Source organism: Marmota marmota, unplaced genomic scaffold (assembly GCF_001458135.2).
Source record: "Marmota marmota marmota unplaced genomic scaffold, marMar, whole genome shotgun sequence".
NCBI lineage: Eukaryota > Metazoa > Chordata > Mammalia > Rodentia > Sciuridae > Marmota > Marmota marmota.
In genome coordinates this window covers 198,848-220,636 of record NW_026000143.1, presented here as the reverse complement: position 1 = coordinate 220,636, position 21,789 = coordinate 198,848, and the positions used below count along the sequence as shown (strand labels likewise).

At 44.5% G+C, this 21,789-nt stretch overlaps 1 protein-coding gene across 1 annotated transcript in view; it reads left to right on the top strand.

Annotated features, from left to right (window-relative positions):
• The window catches only part of Txnrd3 (thioredoxin reductase 3), a 38,296-nt gene that overhangs the window by 8,857 nt on the left and 7,650 nt on the right, over positions 1-21,789 (top strand). Inside the window, exons 3-12 of the mRNA XM_015506772.2 lie at positions 1,379-1,488; positions 3,906-4,010; positions 4,301-4,373; positions 5,089-5,208; positions 6,899-7,041; positions 8,366-8,481; positions 10,612-10,837; positions 11,959-12,051; positions 19,190-19,266; positions 20,118-20,274. Coding sequence (XP_015362258.1) covers positions 1,379-1,488; positions 3,906-4,010; positions 4,301-4,373; positions 5,089-5,208; positions 6,899-7,041; positions 8,366-8,481; positions 10,612-10,837; positions 11,959-12,051; positions 19,190-19,266; positions 20,118-20,274 — 1,220 coding nt within the window. The remainder of the gene's footprint in view (positions 1-1,378; positions 1,489-3,905; positions 4,011-4,300; positions 4,374-5,088; positions 5,209-6,898; positions 7,042-8,365; positions 8,482-10,611; positions 10,838-11,958; positions 12,052-19,189; positions 19,267-20,117; positions 20,275-21,789) is intronic.

Here is a 21,789-nt window from a genome sequence, read left to right as displayed (position 1 = left end):
GCTGTAATGAATGAAAGAAATAGACTTCCTCTTCCTGGTTGTGTCACCCACGGAGGGGAGCACATGGAGCTCTTAGTTTTATACTTTAGACTCCTTGGCATCTGTGCGTTTGATTCATTGAACACTTTGCACATGGGGTGCTTTGCAGGGTTGGGGACAGTCATGATCAGAAAATACCTGATCTCTGTCTTCATGAAACTGGCTATTTCCTCCATGTCACTGTGGGAAGTGAAATATTCTTGAATCTTTTGGGTTTTTTTGGTACTGGGGATTAAACCCAGGGGTGCTTAACCACTGAGCCCTGTCCCCAGATCCTTTTATATTTTATTTAGAGACAGGGTCTCACTGAGTTGCTCAGGGCCTTGCTGAGTGGCTGAGGCTGGCCTCCAACCTGCAATCCTCCTGCCTCAGCCTCCTGAGCTGCTGGGATGACAGATGTGCACCACCTCACCCAACACACTTTTGAATCTTTAGGTTTCTCTGCAGAGTACACCACATGCGGCAATCTTAGATAGTCTTGGCCCACTTGTATTTTCAGCAATGGAGAGTCTATTTTAGTCTATGCTCGTACACATTTCCAAATGTAATTATAGGAAATTTTTTTCTGAGTTGGAACAATAGAGAGGATTCTTATAATTGTCGAATTATAAATCAAAAGCTAATTCAGGGGCTGGAGTTGTGGCCCAGTGGCATAGCACTTGCCTAGCATGTGTGAGGCTAAGCAACAAAACTGACCCGGTTCGATTCTCAGCACCATATAAAAATATATAAAGTTATTTTTAAGACGATTTTTAAAAAGCTAATTTAGAAGGCTTTTTTTTTTTTTTTTGGTACCAGGGATTGAACTCAGGGTCACTCAACCCCTGAGCCCCGTCCCCAGCCCTGTTTTGTATTTTATTTAGAGACAGGGTCTCCCTGAGTTGCTCAGGGCCTCGCTGTTGCTGAGGCTGGCCTCCAATTTGCGATCCTCCTGCCTCGGCCTCCCGAGCCACTGGCATTATAGGCATGTGCTACACTGTGCCTGGCAGAAGGCTGTATTTTATTTTATTTTTTTAGTAGTAGGTAGATACAATACCTTTATTTTATTTATTTATATTTTATGCTGTGCTTAGGATCTAACCCAGTGCTTCACACGTGCTGGGCAAGTGCTGTACCCCTGAGCCCCAGCCCCAGCCTCTATTTTTAGAGGGATCGGTAGATTGATCTTTAGGTTCCCAAGGTTTTCTCTGGAGTCGACATTTCCTGAAGTCATGAACACATGACAGATGTGTCACCTGTCCCAGGTGTGTCCCTGTGAGCACTGTAGTGCTGTGACCCTTCAGTTTGATTTACTTGGCACCATTGACACAGGGTCTGTATTGAACTTTTTATTCTCTAGATGATGGGATCCGTGTTCAAGAAATGCTGACAGAAATCACTAATCAGAAGACCGTGCCCAACATTTTTGTGAATAGAGTGCATGTGGGAGGATGTGACAGGACTTTCCAGGTAAGCCTTCCCTGCCTCTCGTCCATGTTCTGTTCTCAAAAGCATTTAAAAGAGGAGGAAATGGCTTTTAGAAGTCTTTTTACTTGGCCATTTTGAAGTTGTAAAGTGGGAAATCCCTTGGGATGGTTATCAGCTAACCCTGATGACTTTACAGGAGATGAGCTTTTCTACCGACCTGAATTCAGGAGCAAGAAGGAGAACATTCTGAATGAGGTTACCAGGCCAGAGAGGTGTGTCCCCCTGGGGCCAGGACAGGTCTGCTCCTCCTCGTGGGGAGAGAAAGGAAGGCTGTTCCCCTGTAAAATGAGGTCAGCGCCAACAGTCTTGTCTAGGATCATTAGAATTCTTGGCAAGGCCGCTGACCGTGGGATGACTAATTTGTTCAGGGCCGTTGACGTGGACTTTCTCATCCATAGGGGTGGAGAGCTTGCCTCGCATGCATGAGGCACAGGGTTCCATCCCCAGCACCACATACAAATAAATAAATAAAATAAAGGTACTGTGTGCATCTACAACTAATATACATATGTATATTAGTCGTAGATGTTATATATGGATTATTTTTATTTCTAAAATGCATGAAATGGACAGGAGTCCTTCTGTTAGGTAGTAATCGATAAAAAATTGATATTTATGGGGCTGGGGATGTGGCTCAGGGGTAGAGTGGTTGCCTTGAATGCACAGGCAGGCCCTGTATTGGATCCTTTGCACCACACACACAATTAAAAAACAATCCTTATTTTATAATTAGTTTATTAATTAAAATTCCATTCTCTTTTGTGCATGTATGCAAATGTTAGCCACCAGTGATTGACTAAATACTGATTTGAAATCTTTTTTTTTAAAGAGAGAAAGAGAAAGAGAGAGAGACTTTTTTAATATTTTTTTTTTTTTTTAGTTTTCAGTGGACACAACATCTTTATTTTTTATTTTTGGTGTGGTGCTGAGAATTGAACTCAGCGCCCCGTGCGTGCCAGATGAGCACGCTATCGCTTGAGCCACATCCCCAGCCCCTGAGTTGAAATCTTAATTAAGAATTATATTTTGGTTGGGAAAGAAATGATTGTGTGCATTGCATGTGAATGGGCGATCCGTGTCATTATGTAACAGCATGCTTTATTAGTTCTAGAAGTCGCCACCCAGTGCGCAAGGTGGTGACTGCTGTCATTACTGCCCCTACGCACGTTCGGAACTGGCCTCGGCAGTTCCCACCCGGATTATGGTGTCAGAGATTGGGCCTGGGGGGACCCAGAGAGCAGACCTGTTTCAGAAACAAAGGCTTCTTCTTGGATAGCACATCCTAACTGGTTCCACCCTACTTGAGCAGCACGCAGAGAAATGTCAGTTCCAACTTTAGATGAGTGGTAGATCTGTTGGCCCCAAGACTTTTTGTAAATGCAATCGATGCCGATTGAACACTGAACACAGGGTGCAGGTAAAGAGCTTTGAGATGGATTTCCCTGAGCACTTCAAAAAGTAAGGAGGCCAGTGGAGCTCTTCTTAGGATGTTTACAAGCCATCGTGGGCGCACATCCTTTATTGGCCACATAGCATCTGGCAGATCCCTGAAGTTATGAAATGAGCACTCTTGTCCCTCTCAGGAAGGGCTGGTTTGAGCTTGTCATTTCTAAAGCTGAGCTTGGAGGATTGGGCAATTGATTTGGCATAAAGAAGGCTTGCTGAGTCACGTATCGGACTCTCACCTCCTCTGAACTGCTGCTGACCACTACACAGGCCACAGGAGCAAGCAACTATGGTACAGAACCAGTGTCGTGATCCTTATGGAAAGAAAAATTTGCAAGGGATTTGTTTTGTATAGGAAGTTCACAAGTATAGCTATAAAATTTAGACAGATGTATAAGAAATCAAGAAAAAATTGCTGGTGATTGTAACAGTTGTTTTTAAAACAAAGACTGGAACAGACCGGGCACGGTGGTGCCTGCCAGTTAACCCTAGTGGATCAGGAGGCTGAGGCAGGAGGATTGCAAGTTAGAGGCCAGCCTCAGCAACTTAGCAAGGCCCTGTCTCAAAATAAAAAGGGATGTGGATGTGGCTCCACGGTTAAGCACCCCTGGGTTCAGTCCCCAGTACCAAAAAACAGAGAGACAGACACATTAGCACAGAGAAACAAGGATCTTGAAAAGTGATGCTTGGTTATTCCACTGCACTTGACCCCATCTGCCATACGGACAAGGCCACAGCCCTCTTGGCCATTTGACATGTGCTGCCTATCTGGTAGTAGGTCACAACACACATTCTAACCACTTGGACTCTACTTGACCAACACGCAGAGAAATGGGCAGTCCTGCCTTGGGTGAATCGTAGGCCTGTTGGCCCTGAGATTGTCTGTGGGTGTGAGCACCCAGCTCTGGATCGTGAAGTCACGCAGTGTTCCTTCTCCTCCTGCTCAAACACAGGCACATCAGAGCGGGCTGTTACAGAAGCTCCTACAGGAAGGCTCGGCAAATGATTATGATCTCATTGTCATTGGTGGTGGTTCTGGTGGCCTCTCGTGTGCAAAGGTACGAACACAAACAAACAAACAAACAAAAAAAAAAACAAGGTGCTCTTGGAGGTGATCTTTCCTGGCCATTGACATAAGCATCTCGTCTGCTAATTGTTTTAAACAAAAATATTTAATGTTAACATCACATTCTTAAGCTTTTATTTTATCAGCCATTTTCATTCAGGGAAAAGACCATGTTATCCCAGAAAAACAGACTGTTTTTATTTGGGGGATGAGAGAATTTTTCTTTACTTGATTTTACTTCTTGCACTTTAAATATAGTTGTTGTTGTTACTGTTTTTGTAGGAAGCAGCCATTTTGGGAAAGAAAGTCATGGTCCTGGACTTTGTGGTCCCTTCCCCTCAGGGCACATCCTGGGGTAAGCTGTGTGTTCTCTGATCTTTCCGTGCATCGTTTTATATGTGTGACGCCTCTTAGTCCCACAGGAAGCTCAAGAGCTGAAGTAGTCCCTTCCATAATCGAGGAGGCCAAGTCTCGGGTCATCGGTCATCGGTGGTGACAGTGCAAAGATAGATTGAGGGAAATTTTGCAAATTGAAAAAAATTCCTCCCACTTTAATGTTTACCCAGTGACCACAGTGTGTGATCTATGGCCTGGTCACCTGAGTTGCCATAAACATTTTTGTGGGTGTTTCTGCACCAATGTCATAATTGAGTTGAGTGGCCACACAATAAGTCAGTGGCATTAGGATCCATGGTCATCACAGCTTAGTTAAGTAAGGGACACGATATGGTCCCCGCCCTAGGACTGGGTGCTGTAGGCAGAGTGTTCACCTGTCAGGTTAGTTTTCCTCTCTGTCAAATAGAGCACATAGGCTTTGTGCTGGGTGTTTTCTGTCTATACCGTGTGCTCCTTCCGTCTCTGCCCTGCTCTGTGCCCAGAGGACGGATCAGTTGGTGGCCTGGCCCTCTGGCTTCTGGTCAGGGTTGGCCAGTTTGCTGTAATGAGGGACAGCAGAGCAGAGTGGAGCTGGGGTCCTTATGGCTCTGGCTCCTCCATGCCAGTCACTGGGTCTGCCTTCCTTCTTCCCGGAAGGCCACCTCTGTCAGGTGGGTGACACCTTTCTTTCTCAGGCCTTGGAGGCACTTGTGTGAATGTTGGCTGTATTCCTAAGAAACTGATGCACCAGGCTGCCCTTCTAGGACAGGCCTTGCGGGACTCAAGGAAATTTGGCTGGGAGTATAACCAACAGGGTGAGTAATGATTTATGAAATGTAGATGGGGAGGGAAAAGATGTAGGTTTCTTAGATATGTGCTATTTTTATAGTTGAGCTTGAAAATCATTTGATAAGCATTTATTAGAAGCCACACGCCTGTCATCTCAGCAGCTCAGGAGGCTGAGACAGGAGGATTGCAAGATGGAGGCCAGCCTCAGCAACTTAGTGAGGCCCTGAGCAACTTGGTGAGACCCTGACTCTAAATAAAAATGTTAAAAGGCTGGGGACGGGACTCAGGGGTTAAGTGTCCCTGGGTTCAGTCTCTGGTACCAAAAAAATCCCACTGTGTACGAGGCAGATACAGAGACTGTAGAGATGGCTCCACTCTTGTGGTCCTCCTGCCTAGCGAGGGAGCTGTTTTAGCACTAGCAATTCCAGGCCCTTAGCCAAATGGGAAGATTAATGATCACTGTTTTCAGAATTTGTTCAAGCATGAGGAAATTAGAATAGTATCAGTAGTTGTTTGAGTTTGATCTATTACTCTGATACCATTTTCTGTTTTCTCGGTTGTTATGTTGTCTTTTGGTTAATGAAAGGTGAGAAACAAATTCATCCATAACCACTTATTGGCTGGGCAGGCAGGAGGACAATGGAGTTCCTGCACGGAATTCTGTTGGGTGAGATGGTCCAGGAGATCCGTTGTGTGCACTCGAATTGACTGGGCTGGTGTGCACATTGACTTGAGGGGCACCTAATGCCGCTTTGAGGTCGGGGAGAGTTTAGACGCTCTTCTGGGACAAGGTGACCCTTGATCCACAGAGAAAAGGAACATGAAGGACAGCAGCAGCTATGAAGATGTGCTAAGACATAGCCCAGACAAAACATGGATCAGGAGCAGGTGGGGTAAAGAACAGGCACGTGATGTTGGGAGAAATCAGATTAGAGAGGTCAGCATGGCAGAGGCCCTGAAGTGCTGTCATAAGGAGTTGATTTTACCCCCAGTTAATACAGCCATCGAGGAGTTCATTCAGCAGGAGAGGAGCATGCACTACAGTTTGGATGCTTGATCCCTCTGATGTCACCAAGGCAAAAAAGAAATTGGATAGGGAGGCAAGAAATGACAGAGACCTGAGCAAAGACTGAAGTCTGGCTGGAGTGCAGGGGTGGGTTCAGAGATGTTGAGCCTGTGGGACTGACTACATATGGTGACCAGCTGACTGTGTGCTGTGCTCTACATCATGGCTGAGTGTCAGAGTGTCTGGTGGAGTTTCTAAAAAGATAAAAATGACTTGTCTTTATCCTGAGAGATTCTGATCCAGTTGATGTGGGCATATGCCTACTTTTTTTTTATACTGGAGATTGAACTCAGGGGCACTTAACCACTGGGCCCCATCCCCAGCCCTTTTTCATATTTTATTTAGAGACAGGGTCTCTGAATTGCTTAGGGTCTCACCAAGTTGCTGAGGCTGGCCTCGAACTCGCAATCCTCCTGCCTCAGCCTCCCCAGCTGCTGGGATGACAGGCGTGAACCACCACACCTGCTCCCTCAATTTTCTTTGCTTCTTGCATGTGCTTTGTAATATAAGATAGGAAGAGAGATGGAAGTTGCCAATTTTCTCCTGTCAACGTTTGATTTTTAAAGCAATAGCTAGTAGTTCTCGCATGGCTGTATGTAATTTACCATTAAGCGTCAAGGTCACTTTGGGCCTTCACCTGGTCGTTTCAGTGAAGCACAACTGGAGCACCCTGACAGAGGCCATTCAGAACCACATCGGCTCTCTCAACTGGAGCTACAGGTTGTCGCTGAGGGAAAAGGGAGTGACCTATGTCAATGCCTACGGGGAATTTGTGGACCATCATAAAATCAAGGTACTTTCTGAATTTCTTGTCCTTCTCTTGGCCTTTCCTTAATCCTGCTCACACTTGCCTTAAACTCACACAGAGGCCTGTTCTTGGCTGTGTTTGTTGATTATGTGTCTGCGCAAATTGAAAGAAATCGCTTTTCCAAGAGCTCTTAATTTAAAATTATTATTTGCCTTTGATTCTATCGACATCTTAACAGAAAGTGTTCAGACCAGAGAGTTCAAAGTTCAAAAGACTAGAAAGATCAACATTTTAGAGTGGAATCCTTTCTAAAAGTGAAACCTTACCTAAAAGTCTCTATATGTTATCATAAAAGCATTGGTAAAAGCAATATCATTTAAAATGCAATAATATATATCATACACATATATTAATATAATGTCTCTATATATGACATTATGTGTAACGTGTGTTATTATATTTAATATAGTATGTAACAATATTTTATATTTTTATATTTTTTGCACAAGGAAAACGAGATCATTTTGATGAGCCCAGAGGTTTTCACTAGAGTTAGGATCAGTAGCCAGGTCTCACCCTCTGCATCCGCTTTATTCCACACTTGGCCTTGATGACACAGTGTGAAGTCAGGTGTTACCTCAGAAGGATCTGGGCCAAGGTGGCTCTTAAAACCTTAACTTGGGGACCTAGTGGGGACCTCAGAGGTAGCACATGTGCCCAGCCTGCTCGAGGCGCAGGATTTCAACCCCAGCACCAGGTTAAAAGGCAAACTTCCATGACTGATCTGAATCGTATCATTCACAGGAAACACTGTAGAAATGCAGCGTCAGTTTTATTGCTCAAATAATAATAATATGCCTGGTGCAGGTGGTTGAACAGCTGTTTAGTCAGGTTTTTTGCTGCTGTGACTAAAAGACCAGATCAGATCAGTTTTAGGGGAGGACAAGTGGACGTGGGGCCTAGGGGTCACAGGTCGCAGTCCACAGACGGCGGCTCTCGGTTTCACTTCACCACTGCACCCCCAGCCCTGCCGTCCCCTCCTCTCACTTCTGGCCACTTGCTGTCCCCCAGGCCCCGGCCCTTGCAGGCCTGCGTGCTGTCCTGGTCCTGTGCACGGCTCTCAATCGACCCTCCCTGGGCACCTCATGCCTCCTTTGAAGCCACCCTGGGCTGGTTTCCTCATGGCTTCCCAGCCCCCTGTGCCCTTGATCATGCCTGTTCTGTGAAGGCGGCTCTCGTCCGCGGTGCCCACCTCGCTGGACCGTGGTTCATCCTGGTGAACCAGGAGCCCTGGTCTGGGTGGCGCCCGTCTTGTCGTGTACTGTACAGTGTGTGCAATAAGTGAAGTTTGCTTTCCTTCTTTCCCAAGGCAACCAATAAAAAAGGACAGGAAAGTTATTTTTCTGCTTCAAAGTTTGTCATAGCAACCGGTGAAAGGCCACGGTACTTGGGCATCCAAGGCGATAAAGAATACTGCGTTACGAGGTAAGAGTAAATGGATGGTTTTAAATTGAAAAATTGCCTCATGTCTGTGTTTCCAGCTTGCTCACTCTCTATCTTATTGCATGAAAGATTTGGATTGGTAACAAAAGTACATGCAAGGCAGGAAGCTAAGTCAAGTGATAAGACAGACAAAATAAGATCAAATAAACAGTGTCAGGGTAAAACTTACACCCAAAATATGCTGTGCTGCTCCGTGATTGCTGGGAATGGCGGAGGAATTTGGTTGTAAGCTTCAGACAAACACGTGCAATTAGCGTCAGGGTTTAGTTTGAAGGGGTCAGTGGAAGCCGATGGTCAGGAGCCACACGGCCCCCTCCGCATTTGCAATGGCAGGTTCCTGTGGGTCAGCACGGGAGGTGCTGCAGGCTGCTGTCCATGGCTGCAGACTTGTCTGGGCGGGCTGCCGTAGGAGAGCAGCTGTGGACTGGGGGGGAGGTCAGTGGTCCAGTAACTGTCCAGTCTGCCCAAGGCCCATCCCCAGCAGTACAAGGCAGGTAGGTAGGCAGGTGGGTAGACAGACAGATGGACTGATGGACTACTAGACGGATAGACTGATATAGACTGATAGACTAGGAAGATAGAGTGAGTGATAGATGGATAGACAGATAGATAGACAGATGGACTGATAGACTACTAGAGAGAATTTTTTTTTTAATTTATTTATTTTAATATTTATTTTTCAGTTTTCGGCGGACACAACATCTTTGTTTGTATGTGGTGCTGAGGATGGAACCCGGGCTGCATGCATGCCAGGCGAGCGCGCTACCGCTTGAGCCACATCCCCAGCCCCGTAGACTACTAGATAGATAGACTGATAGACAGATGGACTGATAGACTACTAGATAGATAGACTCATAGATATGGAATGATAGACTACTAGGAAGATAGAGAGATAGACTGATAGATAGATGGATAGATAGACAGATGGACTGATAGGCTACTAGATAGATAGACATAGGCAGACAGACAGATGGACTGATACACTACTAGATACTGATACATAGATAGATGGATAGACAGATACACAGACAGATGTACTGATAGACTACTAGATAGGTAGACATACGATGAAATGATAGACTACTAGGAGGATAGAGAGATACACTGATAGATGGATAGACAGACAGATGGACTGATAGACTACTAGATAGATAGACAGACAGACAGATGGACTGATAGAGTACTAGATAGATAGATAAATGGACTGATGCACTACTAGATAGACAGACAGATGGACTGATAGACTACTACATAGATAGACTGATAGATATAGACAGATAGATATAGACTGGTAGATGGATAGACAGATACACAAGACAGATGGACTGATAGACTACTAGATAGATGGACTAATAGACAGATGGACTGATAGACTACTAGATAGATGGACTAATAGATAGACAGATGGACTGATAGACTACTAGATAAACTGATAGATATAGACTGTAGACTATGAGAGAGAGAGACTGATAGATAGACAGATGGATTGATAGACTACTAGATAGATAGATAGATGGACTGATAGACTGTTAGATAGATATTGACTGATAGAGTATTAGATTAAACAGACTCTTAGATAGATATAGACTAGTAGACTATTAGATAGATAGATTGATAGACGGATAGATAGATACATAGATGAATGGACTGATAGACTACTAAATAGATACACACGATAGGTAGGTAGGTAGGTAGGAAGGTAGGTAGGTAGATAGATAGATAGATATGGAGGGGGGAGGGAAAAGGAGAGAAACGCATTTCTGTTGCACTGTTATTCAGGCGACCACACAGTACACACTGGATGTGCGCACACGTACACGCGCCCACACACACACCCACTGCCAAAACAACCAACCATTTTCTTTTCAGTGCAGTCTAATATTTCCTGTCTTTGTTTTTTAAATCCTTTACTTGTGATCTCATTTGATGTTGAATAAAGCTGAGTGTCCCCCTCCCATCCCCCCACGGGAGGCTCAGACACAGACTCCCAGGCTGTTTCCTGTCGTGTCCTTCCATCCAGGTCCACAATGCGCTTGGGCCAGCCCAGGTCATCATGCACTGAAACTTCAGGACCTTGCTTCACCTTCTCTCTCTTCCCATTTCTGTTTTCAGTGACGACCTGTTCTCTCTGCCTTACTGCCCCGGCAAGACCTTAGTGGTGGGTGCCTCTTACGTCGCCCTGGAGTGCGCAGGCTTTCTTGCGGGCTTTGGCTTAGAAGTGACAGTTATGGTGCGTTCAATCCTTCTTCGCGGCTTTGATCAAGAGATGGCAGAGAAAGTGGGTTCCTACATGGAGAGACATGGCGTTAAGTTCTTGAGGAAATTCGTCCCCGTGAAGGTGAGTCTGCATGGCACTTGGATCCCTTTCTGTTCTCAATCTCTCTTTAACTGTTTAATTTTACCCCTTCTCACTTTATTTCATTAAATAAATTACTCTGCACTTAAATAGTGTTGCAAATACTGAACCCACCCCCCAAAAAACCACGAAACTGGTCTCACTTGTCCTTGCTCTTACACTGGAGAAGGTGTCCTAGATCTTCTCGAAGGCTCTTTCACAGACATCCGTCTCCAGCAGGTCCCATCTTTAATAAGCCCTGCACACCAGCTTGGGTCCCCATTTCCCCTTTTCTCTTTACAGAAAGAGCTTCTCTGCCTGCTGTTTGCAATTTCTTGCCTCCTTTACACACTTAGTTGACTCCCACCTGCTTGGTGAAGCTGCTTGTTGGGAGACCCAGTGGCCACATCTCTGTGCTCACCTTACTGGGCCTCCTGACAGCCTGTGGGGAAGGTGACATTCCTTTTGTGTGACATTCCTCTGGTTTGAAGGGCTCTCCTTCCTGCCTTCTGTGGCTCCACGGTCTGTGGTCTGGTTTTACTTTATGTGGTACTGGGGTTTGAACCCAGGACTTCGCCCAGGGTGGGCCAGCGCTCTACCACTCAGCTACACACCCAGTGCCCACTCAGCCTGTGGATCCAGCATCCTGTTTTTCAACCCTGGCTTCTCTGCATTTTTTTTTTTTTTAACCTGGGTGGTCTTCTGGCTGCTCTTAGGTTTTAGTCATTTATATGCTATCCCTGCACTCATTCCTAACAGCTGCCTGCTGGGGGGTCACCACTTGGATCCCTCCAAAGCATCTGGGATTTAAGAAGACAAAATTAGAGGATCTCTGCCTTTTCCTCCTAGACCCTTCGATCTTCCTGCCCATCTTGGTACTCAGGAAGTGGCCCAGGGTCAGCTCATTCAGCCAGCCACGCCTGGGATCCTACCTTCATTTCTTATTCATGCTGCCTCTAATCTCAGCTAGTTCATTGCACCCTCCCACATGGAGCTCACTGACAGAGTTCCTTTCTGTCTCTTTGCTTGGTCCCTGGAGTTCCCCGCCACCCCCCCACCCTTGGATTCACTGGTTAGCTTCTTGTCACTTTCCATGGACTCACAACACCACTGATCCCTGCCAGATTCAGCAGCTGGAGAGAGGCTCACCTGGAAAGCTGAAAGTATGGGCTAAATCCACTGAAGGACCGGAAACCATCGAGGAGGTGTACAACACAGTGAGTATACTTATAGGAGCAATGACTGGTTGAATATGTTCATAAACCACCAGAGGCAAACCAGGGGAAGACGGCACTGTGATTCATGTTTTTTAATTCTTCATAAGAGTGGAACAGGGCTGGGGATAGAGCTCAGTTGGGAGAGTGCTTACCTCGCATGCGCAAGGCCCTGGGTTCAGTCCCCAGCACCACAGAATAAATAAATTAAATAAAGGTATTGTGTCCACCTACAACTAGAAAAGATTTTTTTTTAAATGAGTGGAATAAATATGGACCATCGTGGGGGCTGCTCACATTTGAGTTTTCAATGACACACGGACAGTATATGTCATTGTAACAGCACAGAACAAACTCTTTTTTAAAAGATTTTTATTTGTGTATTTATATTTTGTAGTTGCCAATGGAGAGCATGCCTTTATTTTATTTGTTTATTTTGATGCAGTGCTAAGGACCGAACCCAGTGCCTCACAAATGCTAGGTAGGCACTCTGCCACTGAGCCCCAGCCCCGACCCCAGAACAAAACTCTTGAAGCTCTATACCCAAATGTTCTTGTTGCTAACTCCTGGGGAATTAGATATTGTATATATATCTTCATTTTCAAATTTTGGCAGTAGACACTGAATGTATTCTATTATTAAAATAATAAAAAAAAATTTTTCTTGGAGCTGTGGCTCAGTGGTAGAGCGCTTGCCTAGCACGTGCAAGGTACTGGGTTCGATCCTCAGCACCACATTAAAAATAAACAAATAAAATAAAGATATTGTGTCCAACTACAACTAAAAAAATATCTTTAAAAATTTTTTTCTTAAGAATAAACTACAAAATTCTGAAACACTTTGGCTTGCCTATGCAAGATTTTAGATGCTAGTAACTCTTTCAGCTGTACATTTATGTTTTATGAGCTCTTATATACAGAATTTTTTAGCTTAAAAAAGTAAACATAACATAGAAAGGATCAAAAAATACATTAAAAAATGAAAAAATAGAGGCTTTGATTAGGATTACATTGGCTGTATTAGAATATTCCTTCGGGAGTACTCAGTCTAACAATTATTCATGAACAGGGAATATCGGTCATAGATCTTCTTTAATGACTCCCAACAAAGTTAATAAATTTCTATTAAATTAATTTTATTATTTTATTAACTGTATTTTATTTCTATTAAATTTAATTATTGCTCCTTTGTTATTTTAAACTAGTTCTAGGGAGATCAAGAGAACATCTGTTAGATTTATTCCTACTTACATATTTATGTGTAGCTGCAAATGGTATTTTTTTAAGATTGTCACTTATTGCTGGTATGTAGAAATGGTGGTTTTTGTGTTGAGAGTTCATATTCAGGCATCTTGCTAAACTCTCATTTAATAATTTATCCTTAGGTTATTTTAGGTTTCCTGCGTACGAGTTCATATTATCTGTGAATAAGAGCATATTTAAGTTCCTATTATCTGCTTTCTACTCTAATACTTGCCCTCCTGCCTAAGCGCTCGAGCGAGGACCCCCGAGGACCCCCCAGTAGGCCTTTATGGGGATCAGCAACATTCTTGCCTTGTTCTCTGTATTCCGTGTTTCATCACAAAGACGTGATGTTTTCTGTAGGGTTTGAGTAGAGCATCCAGTTCAAGACATTCTTTCCTATTTTTTGTTTGCTGTTGGTTTTTTCTGTTCTGTTTCACCTGTCACAGTTTGGATATGAGGTGTCCCCCAAGACGTGCAGGTGGAAGCCTTGGTGGACGCACCCATTCAGAGATTGGCTGAACAGATTCTTGGGAGATGCTGGGAACTGGAGGTGGGGAAACCCATTGGAGGGAGGGTCTTGGGGGCTGCCCTTTGAGACTCTCTTGTTCCTGACCGCTCTCTCTCTGCTTCTTGGCTGCCAAGAGGGGGAGACCTTGGCTCTGCCACAGCTCTCAAATGGGCTCTGCCTCACCCCAGGCCTTAGCAATGGAGCCGCCGACCACACACTGAGACTCTGAACTGTGAGCCAAAGACCATCTTTCCTCCTCAAAGTTGCTTTTCTAGGTATTTTGTCAAGTGATGCAAAGCTGACTAAAATATCTTAAGATTAGGAATGGACGTGCAGTTGTAATAGTGGCTGATGGTCTTTTGAGTCTTTAATCTCCTGGGCCTTGATGTTCTAAAGTCTAGTCAGCTCTACATTGCTGGAATCAACCCCACTTGGTTAGACTAGATTGGGTTATTTCGAATTTTTTGCATCTGTATTTAAGAATCATATTGGCGTATGATTTTCCTTTCACTATTGAACTTTTTTATAGTTAGGTGTCAAGGTTTTCAGAGCCCATCAAAGGAGTCGGAGTATGTTTCTTTCTTTCCTGTTTCTGGAAACCTCTATGTGATATTAGAATGGGTTTTTATGTTTGATGGAGTTCTCTGATGTTGCCATATGAGTCTAGAATTTTTCTAGGAGACATATTTCAACACTGATTCTGTTTCTTTCATGATCAAAGAATTTTTTAAAATGTTCCATTTTTCTTTCTTGAGTTACTCTCAATATGTTATATTTTTCTAGGAATTAGTCCCTTTTATCTAAGTTTCCAAATATGTCAGTATAAAGTTGTTCACGATATCTAATTTTTAAAAGCTATTGATGTTTGAAGTGGGGTGTAATTTCCATGTAAAAATGCACACATCTTAATTGGGCGTGGTGGCACATGCCCATAATCCCAGCAGCTTGGGAGGCTGAGGCAGGAGGATCGCGAGTTCAAAGCCAGCCTCAGCAATGACGAGGTGTTAAGCAACTCAGTGAGACCCTGTCTCTAAATGCAACACAGAATCAGGCTGGGGATGTGGCTCAGTGGTTGAGGGCCCCTGAGTTCAATCCCCAGAATCCCCTCCTCCCCCTGAAAATGCATACATCTTAGATACACAGGCTAATTGGGTTTGGACAGGGGTGGGTGTTCATGCCATCCACACCCCTTCAAAGGCAGCAAAACATGACCGTGAGTCCAGAGACCTGTCCCTTTCAGTCCCCAACCCTGGGCAACCACTGTTCTGATTCTGTTACCACAGGCTACCTCTGCCCATTCTCAACTCCCCATAAAGGGAAACTGTGTACTCTGCTCTTCAGTATATGGTACTCATTCAGGTTGATGTTTTTTAGGATTCTCCATGTGGTGTGCACTCGGTAGTTAGTTCTCTTACTGTATGGCTTGGACGAGTTTCATTCTTTGCCTGTGTTGGGACACCTGTGTTCTTTTCATCTTAGGCTGTTATGATTACAACTACTATGAATATTTCTTGTTTAAAACTTTGTGGGCCAGGCATGGTGGCACATTCCTGTCATCCCAGCGGCTCAGGAGCCTGAGGTAGGAGGATTGCAAGTGGAGGCCAGTCTCAGCAACTTAGCAAGGCCCTAAGCAACTCAGTGAGACCCTGTCTCTAAATAAAATATAAAAAAGGACTGGGGACGGGGCTCAGGGGATTAAGCACCCCTGGGTTCAATCCCCAGTATCAAAAGAACAAAAAACAAAAAAACCCTTTTTGTGGCCATATAATAATTTCTCTTGGATAAATATCTAGGAATGGCATGGCTTGATCATAGGATATTTCCATATTTAACTTTATGAATTTTTAAAATTTTTTTCAGTGCAGGGATGAACCCAGGGCTTATGTTGAAATGGAAGCGCTCAGCACTTCCAGCCAGATAGTATCATTTTGTATTTGTATCAGCCACGTGCAGGGCCTGGGGGTGTGATATGCTTACCAATCTCTGATGTCGTCTGGCTTCCATTTTAGCCATTCTGGTGGATGGGTGGTGGAATCTTGCTGTTTTTTTCAAAAATATTTTTATTAGTTGTTGATGGACCTTCATTTTATTTACTTATACGTGGTGCTGAGAATCAGACCCAGTGCCTCACACATGCTAGGCAGGCGCTCCACCACCAAGCCCCAGCCCCAGCCCTGGCTGTGGCTTTAATTTGCATCTTTGTGATAACTAACCATGTGCAGCAGTCTTTCATGTTGGACATTCATATATCTTCCCTTATGAAGTGTCCACTCAAGTCTTTGGCCATTCGTGTTGGATGACTTGAATTCTTGTTCTTATATCCGACGAGCCCTGTAAAGATCTTGAGTATCTATTCCTTCTTCAGATACATGTAGTAGGAGTTTTTTCTTCTCATCTGTGACTTGCCTATTTATTTTTAATAGGGCCTTTTGATGAGCAGTGGTTTTAAAATTTTTATGAAATCCAGTTTCTCTCTTTTTTCTTTTACGGTTAGTGCTTCTGCAGTTCTGAGAAATCTTCTTTTCCCCCAAAGGTCATGAAGCTCTCCCTGTGCTTTGCTTCTGAAGCTTTATAGTTTTCTCTTCTAAAATATAAAACTGTAGCCCTCCTTGAACTAATTTTTATGTATGGCGTGATGGAAGGATTGAGCTGCTTTTTCTTCCATATCTGGTACCATTTGTCCAAAACTCTTCCCTTTCTCTCTTGAATTATCTTGGTGCCTCGGTTGAAGTCATTTGACCATTCAACTGGGGGATCTCTCTGCACTCTTTACTCTGACCCCAGACCGTGTGTCTTGGTGATCCTTTCCCTGGGACCGCATGGGTCAGATTACCAATCCTTTACAGTTACTTTCAGATCAGGTAGAGGAAGAACTCCAATTTTGCTTATGGCCTTTACATTTCCCTATGCTTTGAAAACAGATTTTCCCCAACTTCGAAAATAGTCTGCTTGGATTTTCATTGAGGTTGTGTTTATTTTATAGATCAGGTTGGAAGCACTGACTTGCTTTGTTCTGTGGGTGCTGGGGATGGAACCCAGGGCCTCATGCATGCTGAGCATGTGCTCTGCCACTGAGCCCCCTCCCCGCCCTGGATGAAATGCCATCTTAACAGTGTCTGTTTTTCCAGCGCACACACCTCACGTATCTTTGCATTTGTTTCTCTTCATGATGCTTCATCATTGTGTTCTAGAGGTCTTTCACATGCAAAACTTCTTCCAGAATTTCATGATTTTTAAACTAGTATAAATGGTATTTTTAAAATTTTCATTTTCAATGGGGACTTATTGACCTTGTAGCCACTTAGGATGCATGTCCACAAGTAAAAACAGTTTGTATATTCCTTTCCAATCTGCAAGGTTTTTGCCTGTTTCTTTCCTCATTGCAGGGGCTAAGAACCTCTAGGCCAGAGTTAACTAGGAGTTATGAGAATTTCCTGTGTGGTTTCCAATCTAGGAGTGAAGCATTCAGTCTTTCGTCATTGCTAGGAGGTGACCTGTAAGTTTTTTTTACACGTGCCTTTCATATTCAATTGAGGAACTTTCTAAAAATTCTTTTTTTTTTTTTTTTCTAAAAATTCTTCATGTGCTAAGAAGTTTGTTTGGATGATGGAGTGTTGAATTTCGTCAAATGATTTTCCTGCAGCTATTGAGATGATCATTGTTTTCTTCTTGATCCTGTTAAGAGGATGAATTATACTGACAGATTTTATATGTCAAATTTGCAGTTTGAGGACAGATTCCCTTTGGTCATGAGAGCCTTTTTATATGTTTCTGTATTCAGTTTGCTAACATTTTGTGAAGGATTTTATATCTATGTTCATGAAGAGTAGGGACTTGGGATTTTCTTTTCTTTTAATGTCCTTATCTGCTTTGGTTTTGATTTTGCAGTCATGGGGGTAGAACCCAGGGCTGTACCCCTGAACGGTGTCCCTGGCACTTTTTATCTTTTATTTAGAGTGAGGGTCTCACTGAGTTGTCCAAACTGACCTCCATCATGGTGACATATTAGTATCATTTCTTACTTAAGCATTCTGAAGACTCGAAGCAGAGATGCCACCTGGGTCTGGAGTTAATTTTTTGGACCTTTATAAATTGTAAATTCATTGTTTTATATTAGTTTGCTAGGTCAATGAGTGGCTTGGATCTCAAATGTCCCAGAAAACCTCATGTGTTAAAGGCTTGGTTCCTAGCTTGGCGCTATTAGAAGGTGGTAGAACCTTGAGGTGGTGGAGCCTCGTGGAAGGAAGTTAGGTCACTATGAACATGCCCTTAGAGGGACACTTCCTGTTTCTCTTTTTGCTTCCTGGCCACCATGAGGTAAACAGGCTTCCTTCACGATGTTGTCCCTCAATGATGAAGTGGGCTACCAGAGACCCAGAGTGACAGGCCGAGTGATCATGAAATGAAACCTCTAAAACTGCCAGCCAAAATAAACCTTTCCTCCTGTTAAGTCATCTATCTCCGGTATTTGTCAAGTAATGGAAAGCACAGGCCATAGTACCCCAAATCTACAAACTGGCGTAATCAACATATATTTATTTTATCACAATTCCAGAGATGGGAAGTTCAAGGTCAAGTAGTCATGAGATGTGTTTTCTCTTGTGTTTCTCCTTGGCTTGCAGATGGCTGCCTTCTTATTGTGTCCTCTCCTCTATTTGAGGGTTTTCTGTATCCTAATCTCCTCTTCCTCTAAGGGCATTACTCACACTGGATTAAGATTGTGTTAGTCAGCTTTCCGTTACTGTAACAGGATTCCTGAGATAATTCAACTTAAAAGGGACAAAAGTTTCTTTTGGCTTAGTGTTTTGGAAGTTTCACTACATGGTCTCTTGACCCCCTTACCTTTGTGCCTATGACCAGGTAGGACATCATGGCAGCTGCATATGGTGGAAGAGGCTGCTCACCTCATGGTGATCAGGGAGCAGCAAGAGTGGAAGAAGAGACCAAAGTCCTACGATTCCCTTGGAGGGCACATCCCCACCTCTCAGAGGCTCTACCACCTCTCAGTGGGGCCAGAGGCTGGGGACCAAGCCTTTAACACAAGGGCCTTTGGGAGACCCTGGTCCAAACCATAGTAAGGACCAACCTGTGTGACCTTATTTTACCTTAATTACTACTTTAGAGGCCCTATCTCCAAATACCGCCACAGTCTAAGGTACTTGGATAAGACTTCAGCATGTAGACACAGTTCACTCATGACCTGGGCTTATCAGACTCTGTGTGTAAGATTAACAGGTTGTACTTTCAAGAACTCTTTCACCTAAGCAAACACTAGACTGACTGGCAGAGATGGCTCATAATATTTCATTATTGTCCTTTTAATGTCTGAAGAACTTTTAGCAATGAGCCCGTTATGACAATTTTTTTTCTTCTTCTTCTTCCAAATAAGGTCCTGCTAGCCATTGGCCGTGACTCCTGTACAAGGAAATTAGGCTTGGAGAAGATTGGTGTCAAAATCAATGAGAAGTAAGTACATGGGGTCGCGGCCCTGTTACCACACAAAGCAAAGCTGGCTGTAGGTCACCTCTTAGCATTGCTAAGATATGAATTTTTGGAGGGGGTGGTACTGAGGATTGAACTCAGGGGCACTCAACCCCTGAGCCCCCTCCCCAGCCCTATCTTGTATTTTATTTAGAGACAGGGTCTCACTGAGTTGCTTAGGGCCTCACTTTGACTGAGGCTGGCTTTGAACTCATGATCCTCCTGCCTCAGCCTGCTAAGATAAAAACTTTTAATGTTTTAAATTTATCTCACAATATGTACCACAGCTGCTCTGTATTGATTTCTTCATCAATCAAGTACTCTTTTTTTTTTTTTTTAGATGGACACACTATCTTTATCTTGTTTACTTATTTTTGTGTGGTACTGAGGCTCAGACCCAGGGCCTGTCATGTGTGAAGTAAGCGCTCTGCCACTGAGCCCCAGCCCCAGCCTAACCAGTTACTCAGATCGCTGTCTTTTAAAGAGTTCAGGCACTCAACAACAATTTAAAAATAAATGGAGACGTTCACCTAAAAATCGTGATTTTGAGTGGATTTTTATGTTCTTGGTCAGGGAAGGAGAAGAATTCCAGAGCTCTGAGTCTGCCTGTGGGGGACGTCTGGAGACAGCCACAGTGTCTGAGCTGAGCAGTGCATGGCTTGACCAGAGACATTCTTCCTAGGATTTGAAACCGCTAACCTTATAGATTATTGATAACCCGAGGTGCTTGGGTTCCTAGCTGGAAGACTTTCCTCTGTGTGTTTTTGGAATATTCTTTTTCAGCCCATAACATGGTCAGTCACTATATCTATTTTTTCCTTTCCAAACACTACTAGGAATGGCAAGATCCCAGTGAATGATATGGAACAGACCAACGTGCCCCACGTCTATGCCATCGGCGACGTTTTGGAGGGCAGACCAGAGCTGACTCCTGTAGCCATCCAGGCAGGCAAGCTGCTAGCTCGCAGGCTCTTTGGGGCCTCGTCAGAAAAAGTAAGTTTCCTGCAATCCCAGTGCCTTGGGAGGCTGGAGGCAAAAGGCTCACCCCAAGTTCAAGGCCAGTCTTAGTAACTTGGTGAGACCCTAAACAACTTGTGGAGACCCTGTCTCAACTAAATAAAAAGGGCTAAAGATGTAGCCCAGGGGTAAAATGGCCCAGGATCAAATCCCTAGTTCCCAAAAGAAAAAGGTAAGCTTCTTCCTAATGTCAGTTTCTTATTATCATCCTGTGTGTGTGTGTGTGTGTCTGTGTGTGTGTGTGTGTGTGTGTGTGTGTGTTTTGCTGGGGATTGAGTCCCAGGCCTCGTGCCTGCCGGGCACCTGCTCTACCATCCAACATCACCCCAGCCCTGAGGTAATATCTTGATCAAAGTTTTGATTTAAAAAATGAGTATGAATAACTGATAACTTGGGCTGGGCTGCGGCTCAGCGGTAGAGCGCTCGCCTAGCACGTGTGAGGCCCAGGGTTCGATCCTCAGCACCACATACAACAATAAATAGATAAAGTAAAGGTATTGTGTCCAACTACAACTAAAATATAAATACCAAAAATAAATAAATAAAGCTATTATGTCCAAAAATAAGTAAATGACCGATAACCTGTGTGCTTGTTTTCCAAGTGAAGGGTTCCTCAGGGATATGACTGGCAGTTGACTTACTATGTAATAATTATCGTAAGCAAGTGTTTTCTGAGTTTCCACTATGCACAGGCGTTTTCTGGGTGATGCACAGATTACTGTGGTTCCAGCCCCCGGGGCCTAGCAGGGGGGTGGAGGTCCTGAGTCAGGCACCGATGACTCATAAGACAGGATGTGGTCAGGTGCCAGGGGCTGAATCGGTTGCATGAACTTGGCCTCAGCGCCTCAGGTTCATCCCAGGTAAAGCCAGTGGTGGGAACCCACCGTCCATCCTGTGATCACGTGTCCTGGGTCGTGTTTGTAGGCTGAGTCATTCACAGAGGAAGCAGGGCCTCTGCTGAGAGGTAGGTGGGCCACTCAGACGAGAGCGGGCAGGTGTGCAGTGCTCTGTGCGTTGGGGACTCGGGGAACAGAGCCTCACCTGGGCAGATGCCCCCGAGTTAGGAGCAACCAGGGAGGAGGCCCAGCCAACTTCAACGGGAGGTGTCAGCAGTGCTAAAGGTGCTGTCCCACCCAAAGATCCATCCCAGCCATGGGACACGCAGCAATGTCGGGTGTCCATGTGCAGAAAGTTGGGGACAGGGGAGTACAGTTGGGGACAGGGCAGTGCAGTGGGGATAGATAAGCGAGTACAGTTGGGGATAGACAGAGGAGCACATTGGGAAGGAGACTGGAAAATTAATATGGAGCCAGATCATCACAAACCCTGGAAGCCCCAGTAGCGAGTCGGTGAGGCCTTCCCTGGGCAGTGGGGAGCCCTCAGAGACCTTGTTTCCCCCCGCCTTTCATTTAGATAGATGCCAAGCCACAGAGAGAACAGCGAGCAGCCACCCATCATAAGCCTGTCCCCCAGGCCACGGTTACTAATTTG